At 46.1% G+C, this 18582-nt stretch overlaps 1 protein-coding gene across 1 annotated transcript; it reads left to right on the plus strand.

The window, feature by feature from the left end:
• The first annotated feature begins 10964 nt into the window (after positions 1-10964).
• LOC123075041 (uncharacterized) lies at positions 10965-14128 on the plus strand. The gene is made up of 2 exons (XM_044497732.1): positions 10965-12209; positions 13827-14128. The coding sequence occupies exons 1-2, from the start codon at positions 11072-11074 to the stop codon at positions 13850-13852; spliced, it is 1164 nt and encodes a 387-aa protein (XP_044353667.1). The 5' UTR covers positions 10965-11071; the 3' UTR covers positions 13853-14128.
• Positions 14129-18582: the final 4454 nt, after the last annotated feature.

Here is an 18582-nt window from a genome sequence, read left to right on the forward strand (position 1 = left end):
ACTAAGGGCTGGTTCCCTTCCCACTTCAGCCCATGGGGCCCTCCGGGATAGGTGGCCCCACCCGGTGGACCCCCGGGACCCTTCCGGTGGTCCCGGTACAATACCGATAACCCCCGAAACTTTCCCGGTGGCCGAAACTGGACTTCCTATATATAATTCTTCACCTCCGGACCATTCCGGAACTCCTCGTGACGTCCGAGATCTCATCCGGGACTCCGAACAACTTTCGGGTTTCCGCATACTAATATCTCTACAACCCTAGCGTCACCGAACCTTAAGTGTGTAGACCCTACGGGTTCGGGAGACATGCAGACATGACCGAGACGCCTCTCCGGTCAATAACCAACAGCGGGATCTGGATACCCATGTTGGCTCCCACATGTTCCACGATGATCTCATCGGATGAACCACGATGTCGAGGATTCAATCAATCCCGTATACAATTCCCTTTGTCAATCGGTATGTTACTTGCCCGAGATTCGATCGTCGGTATCCCAATACCTTGTTCAATCTCGTTACCGGCAAGTCTCTTTACTCGTACCGTAATGCATGATCCCGTGGCTAACTCCTTAGTCACATTGAGCTCATTATGATGATGCATTACCGAGTGGGCCCAGAGATACCTCTCCGTCATACGGAGTGACAAATCCCAGTCTCGATCCGTGCCAACTCAACAGACACTTTCGGAGATACCCGTAGTGTACCTTTATAGTCACCCAGTTACGTTGTGACGTTTGGCACACCCAAAGCACTCCTACGGTATCCGGGAGTTGCACGATCTCATGGTCTAAGGAAAAGATACTTGACATTGGAAAAGCTCTAGCAAACGAACTACACGATCTTTTATGCTATGCTTAGGATTGGGTCTTGTCCATCACATCATTCTCCTAATGATGTGATCCCGTTATCAATGACATCCAATGTCCATAGTCAGGAAACCATGACTATCTGTTGATCAACGAGCTAGTCAACTAGAGGCTTACTAGGGACACGTTGTGGTCTATGTATTCACACATGTATTACGATTTCCGGATAACACAATTATAGCATGAACAATAGACAATTATCATGAACAAAGAAATATAATAATAACCATTTATTATTGCCTCTAGGGCATATTTCCAACAGTCTCCCACTTGCACTAGAGTCAATAATCTAGTTACATTGTGATGAATCGAACACCCATAGCGTTCTGGTGTTGATCATGTTTTGCTCTAGGGAGAGGTTTAGTCAACGGATCTGCTACATTCAGGTCCGTATGTACTTTACAAATATCTATGTCTCCATTTTGAACACTTTCACGAATGGAGTTGAAGCGACGCTTGATATGCCTGGTCTTCCTGTGAAACCTGGGCTCCTTGGCAAGGGCAATAGCTCCAGTGTTGTCACAGAAGAGAGTCATCGGGCCCGACGCATTGGGAATCACCCCTAGGTCGGTAATGAACTCCTTCATCCAGACTGCTTCCTGTGCTGCCTCTGAGGCTGCCATGTACTCCGCTTCACATGTAGATCCCGCCACGACGCTTTGCTTGCAACTGCACCAGCTTACTGCTCCTCCATTCAAAATATACACGTATCCGGTTTGTGACTTCGAGTCATCCAGATCTGTGTCGAAGCTAGCGTCGACGTAACCCTTTACGACGAGCTCTTCGTCACCTCCATAAACGAGAAACATATCCTTAGTCCTCTTCAGGTACTTCAGGATATTCTTGACCGCTGTCCAGTGTTCCATGCCGGGATTACTTTGGTACCTTCCTACCAAACTTACGGCAAGGTTTACATCAGGTCTGGTACACAGCATGGCATACATAATAGACCCTATGGCCGAGGCATAGGGGATGACACTCATCTTTTCTCTATCTTCTGCCGTGGTCGGGCATTGAGCCGTGCTCAATTGCACACCTTGCAATACAGGCAAGAACCCCTTCTTGGACTGATCCATATTGAACTTCTTCAATATCTTGTCAAGGTACGTACTCTGTGAAAGACCAATGAGGCGTCTTGATCTATCTCTATAGATCTTGATGCCTAATATATAAGCAGCTTCTCCAAGGTCCTTCATTGAAAAACACTTATTCAAATAGGCCTTTATACTTTCCAAGAATTCTATATCATTTCCCATCAATAGTATGTCATCCACATATAATAAGAGAAATGCTACAGAGCTCCCACTCACTTTCTTGTAAACACAGGCTTCTCCATAAGTCTGTGTAAACCCAAACGCTTTGATCATCTCATCAAAGCGAATGTTCCAACTCCGAGATGCTTGCACCAGCCCATAGATTGAGCGCTGGAGCTTGCATACTTTGTCAGCATTCTTAGGATCGACAAAACCTTCCGGCTGCATCATATACAATTCTTCCTTAAGGAAGCCATTAAGGAATGCCGTTTTGACGTCCATCTGCCATATCTCATAATCATAGTATGCGGCAATTGCTAACATGATTCGGACGGACTTCAGCTTCGCTACGGGTGAGAAAGTCTCATCGTAGTCAACCCCTTGAACTTGTCGATAACCCTTAGCGACAAGTCGAGCCTTATAGATGGTCACATTACCATCCGCGTCTGTCTTCTTCTTAAAGATCCATTTATTTTCTATGGCTCGCCGATCATCGGGCAAGTCAGTCAAAGTCCATACTTCGTTTTCATACATGGATCCTATCTCGGATTTCATGGCTTCTAGCCATTTGTCGGAATCCGGGCCCGCCATCGCTTCTTCATAGTTCGAAGGTTCACCGTTGTCTAACAACATGATTTCCAGGACAGGGTTGCCGTACCACTCTGGTGCGGAACGTGTCCTTGTGGACCTACGAAGTTCAGCAGTAACTTGATCCGAAGCTTCATGATCATCATCATTAACTTCCTCCCCAGTCGGTGTAGGCACCACAGGAACATCTTCCCGCGCTGCGCTACTTTCCGGTTCGGAAGGGGTGACTATCACCTCATCAAGTTCCACTTTCCTCCCACTTAATTCTTTCGAGAGAAACTCTTTCTCCAGAAAGGACCCGTTCTTGGCAACAAAGATCTTGCCTTCGGATCTGAGGTAGAAGGTATACCCAATGGTTTCCTTAGGGTATCCTATGAAGACGCATTTTTCCGACTTGGGTTCGAGCTTTTCAGGTTGAAGTTTCTTGACATAAGCATCGCATCCCCAAACTTTTAGAAACGACAGCTTAGGTTTCTTCCCAAACCATAATTCATACGGTGTCGTCTCAACGGATTTCGACGGAGCCCTATTTAAAGTGAATGCGGCAGTCTCTAAAGCATAGCCCCAAAATGAGAGCGGTAGATCGGTAAGAGACATCATAGATCGCACCATATCCAATAGAGTGCGATTACGACGTTCGGACACACCGTTTCGCTGAGGTGTTCCAGGCGGCGTGAGTTGTGAAACGATTCCACATTTCCTTAAGTGCGTACCAAATTCGTGACTTAAATATTCTCCACCACGATCTGATCGTAAGAACTTTATTTTCCTGTCACGTTGATTCTCAACCTCACTCTGAAATTCCTTGAACTTTTCAAAGGTTTCAGACTTGTGTTTCATTAGGTAGACATACCCATATCTACTTAAGTCATCAGTGAGAGTGAGAACATAACGATATCCTCCGCGAGCCTCAACACTCATTGGACCGCACACATCGGTATGTATGATTTCCAATAAGTTGGTTGCTCGCTCCATTGTTCCGGAGAACGGAGTCTTGGTCATCTTACCCATGAGGCATGGTTCGCACGTGTCAAATGATTCGTAATCAAGAGACTCCAAAAGTCCATCTGCATGGAGCTTCTTCATGCGCTTGACACCAATGTGACCAAGGCGGCAGTGCCACAAGTATGTGGGACTATCGTTATCAACTTTACATCTTTTGGTATTCACACTATGAATATGTGTAACATCACGTTCGAGATTCATCAAGAATAAACCATTGACCAGCGGGGCATGACCATAAAACATATCTCTCATATAAATAGAACAACCATTATTCTCGGATTTAAATGAGTAGCCATCTCGAATTAAACGAGATCCAGATACAATGTTCATGCTCAAAGCTGGCACTAAATAACAATTATTGAGGTTTAAAACTAATCCCGTAGGTAAATGCAGAGGTAGCGTGCCGACGGCGATCACATCGACCTTGGAACCATTCCCGACGCGCATCGTCACCTCGTCCTTTGCCAGTCTCCGCTTATTCCGCAGTTCCTGTTTTGAGTTACAAATATGAGCAACCGCACCGGTATCAAATACCCAGGAGCTACTACGAGTACTGGTAAGGTACACATCAATTACATGTATATCACATATACCTTTGGTGTTGCCGGCCTTCTTGTCCGCTAAGTATTTGGGGCAGTTCCGCTTCCAGTGACCACTTCCCTTGCAATAAAAGCACTCAGTCTCAGGCTTGGGTCCATTCCTTGACTTCTTCCCAGTAACTGGCTTACCGGGCGCGGCAACTCCCTTGCCGTCCTTCTTGAAGTTCTTCTTGCCCTTGCCTTTCTTGAACTTAGTGGTTTTATTCACCATCAACACTTGATGTTCCTTTCTGATCTCCACCTCCGCTGATTTCAGCATCGAATATACCTCAGGAATGGTCTTTTCCATCCCCTGCATATTGAAGTTCATCACAAAGCTCTTGTAGCTTGGTGGAAGCGACTGAAGGATTCTGTCAATGACCGCGTCATCCGGGAGATTAACTCCCAGCTGAGACAAGCGGTTGTGTAACCCAGACATTCTGAGTATGTGCTCACTAACAGAACTATTTTCCTCCATTTTACAGCTGAAGAACTTGTCGGAGACTTCATATCTCTCGACCCGGGCATGAGCTTGGAAAACCATTTTCAGCTCTTCGAACATCTCATATGCTCCATGCTTCTCAAAACGCTTTTGGAGCCCCGGTTCTAAGCTGTAAAGCATGCCGCACTGAACGAGGGAGTAATCATCAGCACGTGATTGCCAAGCGTTCATAACGTCTTGGTTCTCTGGGATGGGTGCTTCACCTAGCGGTGCTTCTAAGACATAATCTTTCTTGGCAGCTATGAGGATGATCCTCAGGTTCCGGACCCAGTCCGTATAGTTGCTGCCATCATCTTTCAGCTTGGTTTTCTCTAGGAACGCGTTGAAGTTGAGGACAACGTGGGCCATTTGATCTACAAGACATATTGTAAAGATTTTAGACTAAGTTCATGATAATTAAGTTCATATAATCAAATTATTCAATGAACTCCCACTCAGATAGACATCCCTCTAGTCATCTAAGTGAAACATGATCCGAGTTAACTAGGCCGTGTCCGATCATCACGTGAGACGGACTAGTCAAGATCGGTGAACATCTCCATGTTGATCGTATCTTCTATACGACTCATGCTCGACCTTTCGGTCCTCCGTGTTCCGAGGCCATGTCTGTACATGCTAGGCTCGTCAAGTCAACCTAAGTGTATTGCGTGTGTTCCGAGGCCATGTCTGTACATGCTAGGCTCGTCAACACCCGTTGTATGCGAACGTTAGAATCTATCACACCCGATCATCACGTGGTGCTTCGAAACAACGAACCTTCGCAACGGTGCACAGTTAGGGGGAACACTTTCTTGAAATTATTATAAGGGATCATCTTACTTACTACCGTCGTTCTAAGCAAATAAGATGCAAAACATGATAAACATCACATGCAATCAAATAGTGACATGATATGGCCAATATCATTTTGCTCCTTTGATCTCCATCTTCGGGGCACCATGATCATCTTCGTCACCGGCATGACACCATGATCTCCATCATCATGATCTCCATCATTGTGTCTTCATGAAGTTGTCACGCCAACGATTACTTCTACTTCTATGGCTAACGCGTTTAGCAATAAAGTAAAGTAATTTACATGGCGTTATTCAATGACACGCAGGTCATACAAAAAATAAAGACAACTCCTATGGCTCCTGCCGGTTGTCATACTCATCGACATGCAAGTCGTGATTCCTATTACAAGAATATGATCAATCTCATACATCACATATATCATTCATCACATCTTCTGGCCATATCACATCACAAGGCACATGCTGCAAAAACAAGTTAGACGTCCTCTAATTGTTGTTGCAAGTTTTTACGTGGCTTGTATAGGTTTCTAGCAAGAACGTTTCTTACCTACGTAAAACCACAACGTGATATGCCAATTTCTATTTACCCTTCATAAGGACCCTTTTCATCGAATCCGTTCCGACTAAAGTGGGAGAGACAGACACCCGCTAGCCACCTTATGCAACTAGTGCATGTCAGTCGGTGGAACCTGTCTCACGTAAGCGTACGTGTAAGGTCGGTCCGGGCCGCTTCATCCCACAATACCGCCGAAACAAGATAAGACTAGTAGCGGCAAGAAGAATTGGCAACATCTACGCCCACAACTGCTTTGTGTTCTACTCGTGCATAGTAACTACGCATAGGCCTGGCTCATGATGCCACTGTTGGGGATCGTAGCAGAATTTTAAAATTTCCTACGCATCACCAAGATCCATCTATGGAGTATACTAGCAACGAGGGGAAGGGAGTGCATCTACATACCCTTGTAGATCGCGAGCGGAAGCGTTCCAATGAACGGGGTTGATGGAGTCGTACTCGTCGTGATCCAAATCACCGATGACCGAGTGCCGAACGGACGGCACCTCCGCGTTCAACACACGTACGGAGCAGCGACGTCTCCTCCTTCTTGATCCAGCAAGGGGGAAGGAGAGGTTGATGGAGATCCAGCAGCACGACGGCGTGGTGGTGGAAGTAGCGGGGTCTCGGCAGGGCTTCGCCAAGCTTTTGCGAGAGGGAGAGGTGTTGCAGGGGGAGAGGGAGGCGCCAGGGGCTGTGGTGCTGCTGCCCTCCCTCCCCCCCACTATTTATAGGCCCCCTGGAGGGGGGGCGCCGGCCCTGGAACCCATCTACATGGGGGGGGGCGGCGGCCAAGGGGGAAAGGGGGGTGGCTTCCCCCCAAGCCAAGTGGGGCGCCCCCCACCCCTAGGGTTTCCAACCCTAGGCGCAGGGGGAGGCCCAAGGGGGGGGGCCCAGCCCACTAAGGGCTGGTTCCCTTCCCACTTCAGCCCATGGGGCCCTCCGGGATAGGTGGCCCCACCCGGTGGACCCCCGGGACCCTTCCGGTGGTCCCGGTACAATACCGATAACCCCCGAAACTTTCCCGGTGGCCGAAACTGGACTTCCTATATATAATTCTTCACCTCTGGACCATTCCGGAACTCCTCGTGACGTCCAGGATCTCATCCGGGACTCCGAACAACTTTCAGGTTTCCGCATACTAATATCTCTACAATCCTAGCGTCACCGAACCTTAAGTGTGTAGACCCTACGGGTTCGGGAGACATGGAGACATGACCGAGACGCCTCTCCGGTCAATAACCAACAGCGGTATCTGGATACCCATGTTGGCTCCCACATGTTCCACGATGATCTCATCGGATGAACCACGATGTCGAGGATTCAATCAATCCTGTATACAATTCCCTTTGTCAATCGGTATGTTACTTGCCCGAGATTCGATCGTCGGTATCCCAATACCTTGTTCAATCTCGTTACCGGCAAGTCTCTTTACTCGTACCGTAATGCATGATCCCGTGGCTAACTCCTTAGTCACATTGAGCTCATTATGATGATGCATTACCGAGTGGGCCCAGAGATACCTCTCCGTCATACGGAGTGACAAATCCCAGTCTCGATCCGTGCCAACTCAACAGACACTTTCGGAGATACCCGTAGTGTACCTTTATAGTCACCCAGTTACGTTGTGACGTTTGGCACACCCAAAGCACTCCTACGGTATCCGAGAGTTGCACGATCTCATGGTCTAAGGAAAAGATACTTGACATTGGAAAAGCTCTAGCAAACGAACTACACGATCTTTTATGCTATGCTAGGATTGGGTCTTGTCCATCACATCATTCTCCTAATGATGTGATCCCGTTATCAATGACATCCAATGTCCATAGTCAGGAAACCATGACTATCTGTTGATCAACGAGCTAGTCAACTAGAGGCTTACTGGGGACACGTTGTGGTCTATGTATTCACACATGTATTACAATTTCCGGATAACACAATTATAGCATGAACAATAGACAATTATCATGAACAAAGAAATATAATAATAACCATTTATTATTGCCTCTAGGGCATATTTCCAACAGTGCTAAGCTAACGAAATGGGTCAAGTCAATCACATCATTCTCCTAATGATGTGATCCTGTTAATCAAATGACAACTCATGTCCATGGCTAGGGAACTCAACCATCTTTGATCAACGAGCTAGCCAAGTAGAGGCATACTAGTGACATTATGTTTGTCTATGTATTCACACATGTATTATGTTTCCGGTTAATACAATTCTAGCATGAATAATAAACATTTATCATGATATGAGGAAATAAGTAATAACTTTATTATTGCCTCTAGGGCATATTTCCTTCACTCTACTACAACCCATCAAGCACCACGAGGAGGACCAATGACAAGAGCTCGCGCACATGCCATCGAAACCAAGGTTAACTCTTTTCTCTTCGAGCTTCATTCGGATTCACATGAGAGTTGGGTTCTACCTCAAAGAGAAACATTGTGCATTCTTAAGTACCAAGGAGATGACCGTGAGGAGGCTAGGACGGAGATCCAAGCACCCACGGAGGAGGAGGAGGAGGAGGAAGAATGACTCACGAAGCACGAAGCAACGGAGGTCTCGGACCATCCCGGGTGCCCGACCACCAACAACCCCGGGTGCCTGGCCCCTTGCCGCCGGCTAGCCAAGCCTCTGGCCGCCCCGGGTGCCCGCCCCCTAAGCCCCCGGGTGCCCGGTCGCCGCCTGAGCAGCGCCACTAACCGCCCTGGGTGCCCGGTCCCCTACAGCCGCCAGCCAGGCGGAGCCCCTGGCCGGTCCAAGTGCCCGGACCATCAACCCCAGGGACCAAGGTGCCCAACCTTCCCTGACGCCGCCCCCTGTTCGGTCCGGGTGCCCGGCCTCCTCCTGGCGCTTTCCCCTCCGGGTGCCCGGGTCCCTTTACCCCCTGTGCCCGGACCCCTCCGGCTGTGCCTGCGTGCACTATGGCAAAAGACCCATGTACCCCCTTCCCCCCCCAATTCGTCCCTAGCCTATAAGTACTCTTCATCTAGCTCATTTCTAGGGTTAGCAAAGTATTGGATAGACATTGAGAGAGCTTTGCTCATCTTTCCCCTCCTCTTGGAGATCAAGACCTCCATGGAGTAGATCCCCTTGTGGATTTCAAGGCCTCCTCTTGGAGAAGACTATCATCAAGACCTCGCCTCCTTGGGAGTGGGAAGAACTTTACCCTAGTGCTTTTTTCCTTGAATTGTTCTTGTATTCTTGTGGATCTCATGTGTGCTACTCTAGTGGATGTGTTTGAGTGATTTTCCCCTCGTGTTCTTGTGAGTTCATCCCTTTTTTCCCTCCAAGTGTGAAAAGATCTATCTCGGGGTTTCACCCTCCAACACATGGGGTCATGCATCCCTATCATGCAATGCATCAGGGTTCGGGGCGAGCAACACGTGAATTGGTGCCTCTCCAAGCCTTCAATCAGGGCTGAGGCAAAGAGAAGATGACTCGACTACTACCTCCATCAAACATTCCACGAGAATGTTCAGTCATAGGTCGTTGTTTCTCGCTTCTTTTTTTTTTCTTTTTTTAATCCTTCTGCAAGTGTTTTATTTTGTAAAATTAATTTTGGGACTGCCTATCCATCATGTACCTTAAATATTTTTATATTCACTTTTACTCAGAGCTGTTGGATTGGGAAAGAGCAGCATTGCGTCGCAAATAAAGTTTGTTGGGGGTTATAGACAGTTGCCTAAGGCCTCCTAAGCGTCATCTTTTCCAACAGAGATTTATTTTCTGACATATCTAGATGTGCTCTAGTTATTGCACATCTAAGTGACTCAATCAAACTAAAAAGAAAAAAGACAAAAGAAAATGCTTGCACGAATCTTAGTGTAAATTAATGACATAGGACGATGTGCTTTAGCAAAATTGTTATTTTATTAGTTTGTTGTTAGCATATACTCCTTGGAGTATGTGACAACTATAATCGTTTGCTCTTTTTAATCTTTTGTACATGGATACTTGTTCTTGGTTTTGTGTTTCCATTATGTCATCATTGATAGGTGAACCTGATCCATCCATATGGAGAAAATCTATCAACAAAAGTCCATAGGTAGAAAAGGTCCTTCAAATTCTTGTTCAATGGGCCGAATTTAATACTTCATAAGAAAAATTAACCAAAAATTAGTGAAGGGTTAGAAATGTACATAAATGATTAATAATGAAAAATCTAAAACGTAAAATGATTTTTTTTCTCTTTGAGACCATTGAAAAAGGGCATTGAACCCATAATGTTCACGTTCTCAAGGGCACCTCTCTCTTTTAAGAGGATTCACGGCATGTCAATCTCTGGTAAGGTTCTTCGCTAATCTCTATCTCTACTACTTAAAAAGAACGTAAGGTTCCCATTTCACATTCCTTCTCATCACCCATTCGTCCAACCTTTCATGTATATGATAATCAATCATCTTAATTTACTTACCTTCTGAATCTCTCTACTACTTAAAAAGAACGTAAGGTTCCCATTTCACATTTCTTCTCACCGCCCTTTCGTCAAACCTTCCATGTATATGATAATCAATCACCTTAATTTACTTACCTTCTGAATCAATTCCACTTTAATTTACTTATCAAACTTCTAATAAAAATATAAGGTAATTCACAGATAGAATTTGATGAACATTTGTTTATACAATCGCATTATTATTGGTAGGTAAATCACAAGATAACGTACTAAAATATTTATATCTCATTACAACGTACGGGCATTGTTTTACTATTTATAGATATCTGGATCCATCGACAATATTGACGTTCCTACTTCCCAAACTTAATCCTAGAATTCATATTACAACCCTACTTGGTTCAAAACCAAAATATCCCCTCTTTCGTCTCCCCCAAGAGAAACCCTCACCCACACTCTGCATAGTGCATACGGTACACCAAACCCCAATCGGCAGTTGACCAATCCCGCCGGGGACGACATGGCCCGCCGCAGCCGCCGCCGACCTTCCTCAACGCCGCCTCCGCTGGAAGACGACGATCTCCTCCACGAGATCCTCCTCCGCCTCCCCCCGCAGCCGCCCTACATCCTGCGCGCCTCCCTCGTCTCTAAGCGCTGGCGACGCCTTGCCACCGATCCCAAGTTCCTCCGCCGCTTCCGCGTCCACCACCGGAGGCCTCCTCTCCTCGGCGTCTTCTCATCAGATTACAAACGGAACATTTCGTTCAGATCCACTCTGGACCCGCCGTACCGCATCCCTCCCGAGCGCTTCTCCCTGCCACTCGAGCCCTGGCCGATGCTCGACTGCCGACACGGACGCGTACTCTTCGTTGAGAAGAAGCGGCATCAGCTCATTGTGTGGGACCCTATCACTGACCACTACTGCTTCGTTGCCGGTCCGCCGCTGTTCAAGATTGGGGTCCTTAGCGGGGCAGTTCTCTGCGCTGCCGCCGACCAGGGACACGTTCATGGCGACTGCCGCTCGAGCCCTTTTAAAGTGGTCGTGCTGGCCTACGCCAAGCACGATGATCAAGAGGCGGGATGCGTTGCAAGTGTTTACTACTCGGAGACTGGCATATGGAGCGATCTCATTTCAACAACGCTTCCATGGAGGCCTGTTGCTTGTGAGTACAGCACATTTGTTGGTAACGCCGTTCACTGGATGCTTATGAGTAGTGGGGGATTGAGTGAGGGCATACTTCAGTTTGATTTGGATCAGCAGAGGCTAGCTGTGATCAATACGCCTCCTGATGTTCATTACGAATTTCACAGTGTTCAGGTCATTCAGACAGAGGATGGCGGCCTTGGCTTCGCCACTTTGCTGGGCCCCCACTATCACCCCCGCTTCCAAATGTGGGAGGGGAAGGTCAATTCTCATGGTGTTGCCAGATGGGTGTTGCGGAGAACTGTTGAACTGCAGAAGATTCTTGGATTGGGGTTTAGGATTGAGAAGGGGATGTCATCTATAGTGCGCTATACTGAGGATGCTCATGCAATCTTCTTTTGGGTGCACTCATTTGTCTATATGGCTCAGCTTGAGTCAATGCAGTCCAAGAAACTATTTAGAAGCAACGGCGGGTTTTGCACCTATCGTCCTTTCACAAGTTTTTATACTGAAGGTAACTGCTGAAATCCAATTTATTCTCCATACTTGGTTGCTGGAATAACTTACTGTACTGCTGAAGTGTCCACTGTCTGCTTAAATTTCCCGAAAAACTTATATTTTGTCTTCTATGTTAATGACGAGCATTAGCTCTTTATGGAACCACCGTGACTTACTGTACTGTTGAGTGAGGGGGGTTTTTTTTTGAGGGAAGAGTGAGGGAGAGCTTTGGAATAGTTATATGTGGTAGGAAGGAGTCAACTGATTACATGCCTTAAAGTGCACACTAACCACTTTTTTGCATTTTAAGTTCTTCAGTCCTGTGTGGTTACTGAGATTTTTGCATATTATGTATGTGTTGGTCTTAAAAAGCTGTCTCCATATATGTGAGTTGGCGATTCTGGAAGCAAGGCATCTTATAGGAGATGGAATAATATTTCTGTTGTTAGCATTTTTTTACGACATTCTTTTTGCTAGTTGGATGCACAAATTTATATGTTCGGTTATCTTTGATATTCTGATTTTTTTCCTGTACTTGTGCACAATACAGTCGGGTAATATCAGACTATATAGGAGGGGAACTAGTAAATAATATGTAAGGCCAATTGTTTTCTGCACTGGACGATGCCTTTCATGCTTGCTAACTACAGTAGCATTTAGATTCAAACTGTATAATTTCCTTCTTTGACAGATAGATGCACACTTTCACACTAGCAATGTTATCTTTTGGCCATGAATTTTGTGGTTGCCGTCAGATTTGGTAAACTACTTGATGAATTTATGAATGCCTAATAGATATAAAATGGTGATGCCCATACTGGGGATTTTTCAGTAAGTAGTATAACAAGAAAGTTGATTTTTTTCCTCCACAAACTATTGTATGGTTGATTTGTGTGCATATTGCTACATTACTGATCTTATAGCATGGGCAATGTTTGGAATCGACAATAGACACTGAAAAGTTAGGTTGAAGCATACAAGGGCAGCCACAGCATAGGCCAAATACCATGGTCAAATTTGCTTTTCAGGCTTTGCCATCTATGCTGCACGCCGTGAGATGGTTGCCAAACCAAAATTTGTGGGAACCAGAGCAAGTAGCTGCTCTGGTACTATATTTGGCCAAGCAATAAAATATCCATCTCCAAACTGTCTTCCACATCCCTTTCTTTCTTCCTGTGTGAAGAGTGATGCTTAGTTGTCTGCCGCTGCATTCAGGGATGAGATATTTTATGTTTTGCTTATTACGGTGTGGGTCCTGCTCTAGAAGTAATTGGCATTCACCGGACTGGAGAGAGATATCAAATTTGGCACCAGTGACAAATGATAATGACATGGTAATTTGGCATCACTTACACTGTGGCTGCCCTGTCAAATCTGTGACCTGACTATCACATTGAAGCTTAAAGCTGGTTAGACATTTGCATCTAAACAATCTGACGTTGTTCCAATATTGTTTTTTATTTGATGTAGTGCTAATAAATTACCTTCCTCTTTCCTGCTAATTTCTCATTTTCTAATTATGTTTTACCAAATCATGCTGAAATGATCTGGCTTAAAATATTTACAGGTTTGATAAGTCTGAAGTTAACACTGTTAATTTACCTAATGAGCTGGATTTGTCCTCTATGCACAGGTATCAATGGTTTGAAGCAGAAGTAGTTTACTGGTGTACTGCAACATGGAATGCCGACAATTGTGTAGTGACTATGACCATCTATCGTAGTTGTCAGCTTGCTTGACTTGTAGAAACTATCCAGTGCTGGTGTGTTATTTTCAGCTATCCTATATGTAATCGTCAAATGAACTCTGAAATGCCTGGATAAATTCGGCAGTGTTGGGTTTCATTTTTTGTCAATCTGTTGTAATCTCTTCCAGTTTGATGCCAAATTTATCTTCATTTTGGGGTGATGTAGAGCGAGAAAATCTTCTACGTTTGTTTTGTTTTGTTTTATTGCATCAGGCTGATGATAGGGTCTGGCCATGCAAGACGTTTACTTCGCCAGAATAGTTGGGATTTTGCGGAGCATTAAGGCTTGTCATTTTTTTTGAAAGCTTATTAAGGCTTGTCATTGGTAGATAATTCCTTTGTGTAGGTAATTTTAGCAAAGTTGTCTACTTATCTGAATCACCCCTAGGTTGGAATAGAACAAGAGGAAGATGCTCCTGTTTGCCCTGACAAGAAATGAATTGTGTTAATCTCGCATTTCTTGTTTTCATTTTTTTTTCTTGTTTAGCAAACTGTAGTTTATAGCTAGTATCTACTCATGGAACAATTTTTTTTAACATAAGAAGGGCCCCCCCCTCCCCTCCGATTTCTATCAAAGAAGCTGTCTGATTCGACCTAAGAACAAACTACAGCAGAAAGAAAAAGGAAAAACCAGCAAAGAACATCATGCCAGCCATTACAGGCCATAAACCGGCTCAGAAGCCTCGAGGACTCAGAGACAAAAGGGCACCACATGACGACCAAGTTCACAAGTTTAACGCAACCACTGCAGATACTAGGAGGACTACACCACGAAAAGACAAAGGCCGTTGGAGATCTGGAAACAGTCGTCGACTAACAGCGGTAGCGAAATTAAGAAGAGCGGCATCACCTTTTTTAGTTGCACTTCTATCTTCAGTTACCAAGTCTTCGAACACCATATCTTCACCCATGCAACCCCTTGTAAATTTCACTTGCTACTTGTTCAAGTAACTTTGCTCCATCAACGCCTCTTTTAGCTCCTCGATTTGTAATATAGACTATCCTATGATCTAATAGCAAAGCAGCTTAATAAGAATCATCGGGTCATTATACATTTTGTGCTAAAAAATAATGTTGTTTCTGCATTTCCACAAAGTCGAGAAAACAAGAGCAAAGCCAACTAGTACCAATTTCTTATTTCTCTTAGGGAAGCTTTTGATCCAGCTTCCAAAACAATTGATCAAAGATAAACGGACAAAGTTTAGGCTAAAAGCACATTTTAAAAGACTCCACACCAAAGAGGAAGAACATCTGAAGAACAAGTGATATATATATATATATATATGTTCATCTTGTCCACGTAAGACACATTATTTGCTGCCTTTGCATCCTCTCTTGAGCAAATTATCTTAATTTTTTTTAAATGGTCAACCGGGGGGGGGGGGGGGGGGGGGGGGGGGAAGCTCCCCACCACATAGCAATTGAGTACAGAGCTCACATATTTTGTGTTCCTTTAGACTCTCGGTTCAATATATTTCAAACATAGCAGTTGAGTACAGAGCTCACATATTTTGTGAGGAGAGGAAATCACAAAACAAACCTTAATTATGGCAGGAAGTTTGACCTTCCACGGAAACTTCTCGGGAAAGCTACAATCATTTTCTATCAACCTCCTATATAGAGATTTTACAGTAATTTTTTTATGTGTTGTCAGAGTCCATTCCACTGAATCTCTACCTGTACCTATCTCTACCTCCTCACACCTCAATTTGAGGTTATTCCACAAATCTATAGTCTCCCCATATAAAGTTCTACGAAATTTAAAGCCCTGCCACCCTTTTTGAAGTGCCTCAACAACAGTAATATTATGATCAAAGCTTAGAAAATAAAGCCTAGGATAAGCATCTTTCAAAGGTTTTTCATCAACCCAGACATCTTCCTAGAACCTAGTGTTTCTGCCATCCCCCAATTTCTTCCTGCAAAACTTGTACACTATTTCTTTAATTTTTGGGCTGCTGGTCCAAAACTGGGAGTCGCCAACCTTAGGTTTAACCCTAGACAAACAACCATCTAACACATATTTACTTAAAACGATAGTTTGACATAGGCCATTTGCCCATTTTCATTTTCCAACTTCTAGAACCATTTAGCAAGCAGAGCAATGTTTATAAATTCCAAATTAAGGTTCCCCAACCCCCAATATCCCTAGGTTTGCAGCAGGTCCTCCAATTACTAAATGATATTTCTTTTTCATCTTGAGCTTCCTGCCAGACCAATCTGTCCCTAAAGAAATCAGTTTTTTTTTTCAAAATACCAACAAGGATGGGATAAAAGGACATTGTGATGCCCGCATAATTAGGCTACAGTAATTCTACGTTAACGATGCCACGTCACCTCGGTTACTGTTGCTAATCTCGCGTTGGATCAAAACTATTCAAATCCAAATTTGAATTTTTGTCAAACATCAAAAAAATTCAAACATTAAAACTAAAATGTTCTGAGTGTGCCAATTAATGCATAGGTAATTATGATGAAGAAACCACGCTTTTACAAAATGCGTAAATACTTTAAAATGAATTAAGACAGTAAAGGAAAAATAAATAAAGAAAGAAAATCAACACAAAAACAAAACAAAAACAAAGGTAAAAGGAAAAGCCCCCCCCCCTCACTGGGCTCCGGCCCAGCTAGCCACTGGGCTAGCCAGGCCGGCCCAGCCAGCTCACTCCACTCCCCCATATCCCCCCTGTCTAGGAAACCCTAGATCAAACCCCCCTACTCGCTCCCCTCTCCCCCACCGATCTGGATCGGGATCGGCCCCGATCCCGTCGCCCCCGACGCCCTGCGCCCGCCCGGAGCCGCATCGCCGACCTCCTCCTCGACTCCTCCTCGTCGGACGCCATCGTCGTCGTCCTCCCCTGCGCCGCGTCATCCCCGACCTCCTCCCTGCGCCCCACTTCCCTTTTCCCTACGGCCACCGTGAGCCCCCCTCTCCTCCTCTCTCTCCCTCACGCCTGCACGCCGCTCGCTTTCACCGTGGCCTCGCTTGGCCGCACCCCGCGCGCCCGCGCTGGAGCCTGCACTCCGGGCCGCACTCGCACCGCACGACGCGCCGTCGCGCGCGCACGCGCCCGGCCTCCCACACCTCGCGCTCACGCCCCCACCACCGAACCACGCCCTTGGCCGTCCTGGTCGCGCTCGGTGTGCCTGCAGCGCACCTCCGTGCGCTCCCCGTGCCCAACCCACGCGGCCTCATGCCTGCCGCTACGCTGCTAGCTGCTCATGCGCCACCGTTGCCTCTCCTGCTACCTGCCGTTGCTGCGCTGGCTTCCGCTGCCGTTGCTCATGCTCGCCGCGCCCGCTGCGTTCGTGGCCACTGCCCGCATAGACGCAGCCGGCCGCCGCCCATGCCGCTCCGCCGGGGCCATGCCCGGCCATCCCCGCCTCCTCTGCACACACCGCCCGCAACCACCCCGCCGGCCATCGCGGCCATCTGCGCCCGCCCCCACGCACCGCCTCCCGCTCCGGTTCCACCCCTCCGCCGCCTCTGCTGGCCGGCGCCGTGGGCTCGCCCCAGTCGGGTGCGCCCCTGTCGGCCACGCCCGCTACGCCCATTCGGGTTGCGCCCGCGCTCGTAACCCCGCGCGCCCGCTAAGGCCCTGGCCCAATGATAGCCGGGGCCTAGCCCCCAGAATGTTAAAAAAAAGATTAAAGTAATAATAATAATATTATTATTAATTAATTAATTAACTTAATTAATCCTGATTAGATTAACCTAATCACTAATTACACTAATTAACCTGTTTAGTTAATCTGAGTCAAATGACATGCGGACCCACACGTCAGTTTGACCCAGTCAACACCTTTGTTAACTGCTGACGTCATGCTGATGCAATAATGCTATTTTCAAATTAATTCAATAATAATAATTTAGAAATTGATTAAAACTTTGAAAATTAATATAAAATAATCCGTAGCTCGGATGAAAATACTTAGTACATGAAAGTTGCTCAGAACGACGAGGCAAATCTGAATACGTAGCCCGTTCGTCCGCTAAACATCCCTAGCATAGCGAACACGCAACTTTGCCCCTCCGGTTCATTTGTCCGAAAACGCGAAACACCGAGGATACTTTCCCGGATGTTTCCCTCCTTCGTCGGTATCACCTAATACCGCGTTAGGGCACACCTAGCGCCGTTACTTGTCATGTCATGCATCGTCATGCATATGTTTGCATTATATTTATTGTTTCTTCCCCCTCTTCTCTCGTTAGACACCGAGACCGACGCCGCCGCTGACCCGATCGACTACGGTGTTGACGACCCCTCCTTGCCATAGCAACCAGGCAAGCCTCCCCCCCTTGATCACTAGATATTGCCTATTCCTTCTCTCTACTGCTTGCATTACAGTAGTGTAGCATGTTACTGCTTTCGGTTAATCCTATTCTGCTGCATAGCTTGTCATTGTTGCTACAGTTGTTACCCTTACCTGCAATCCTAAATGCTTAGTATAGGATGCTAGTATTCCATCAGTGGCCCTACATTCTTGTCCGTCTGCCATGCTATACTACCGGGCCGTGATCACTCGGGAGGTGATCACGGGTATATACTTACATACATATTATATGATACATGTGGTGACTAAAGTCGGGTCGGCTCGTAGAGTACCCACAAGTGATTCCGATGTGGGGGCTGAAAGGACAGGT

This window comes from Triticum aestivum, chromosome 3D, assembly GCF_018294505.1.
Source record: "Triticum aestivum cultivar Chinese Spring chromosome 3D, IWGSC CS RefSeq v2.1, whole genome shotgun sequence".
Lineage (NCBI taxonomy): Eukaryota > Viridiplantae > Streptophyta > Magnoliopsida > Poales > Poaceae > Triticum > Triticum aestivum.

What these genes read in the sequence shown, in the direction of transcription:
- LOC123075041 (XM_044497732.1), top strand. Translation starts at nt 11,072, where the DNA reads ATGGCCCGCCGCAGCCGCCGCCGACCTTCCTCAACGCCGCCTCCGCTG. An exon ending in CACAAGTTTTTATACTGAAG is followed by an intron (nt 12,210 to 13,826) that starts GTAACTGCTGAA and finishes CTCTATGCACAG; the next exon opens with GTATCAATGGTTTGAAGCAG.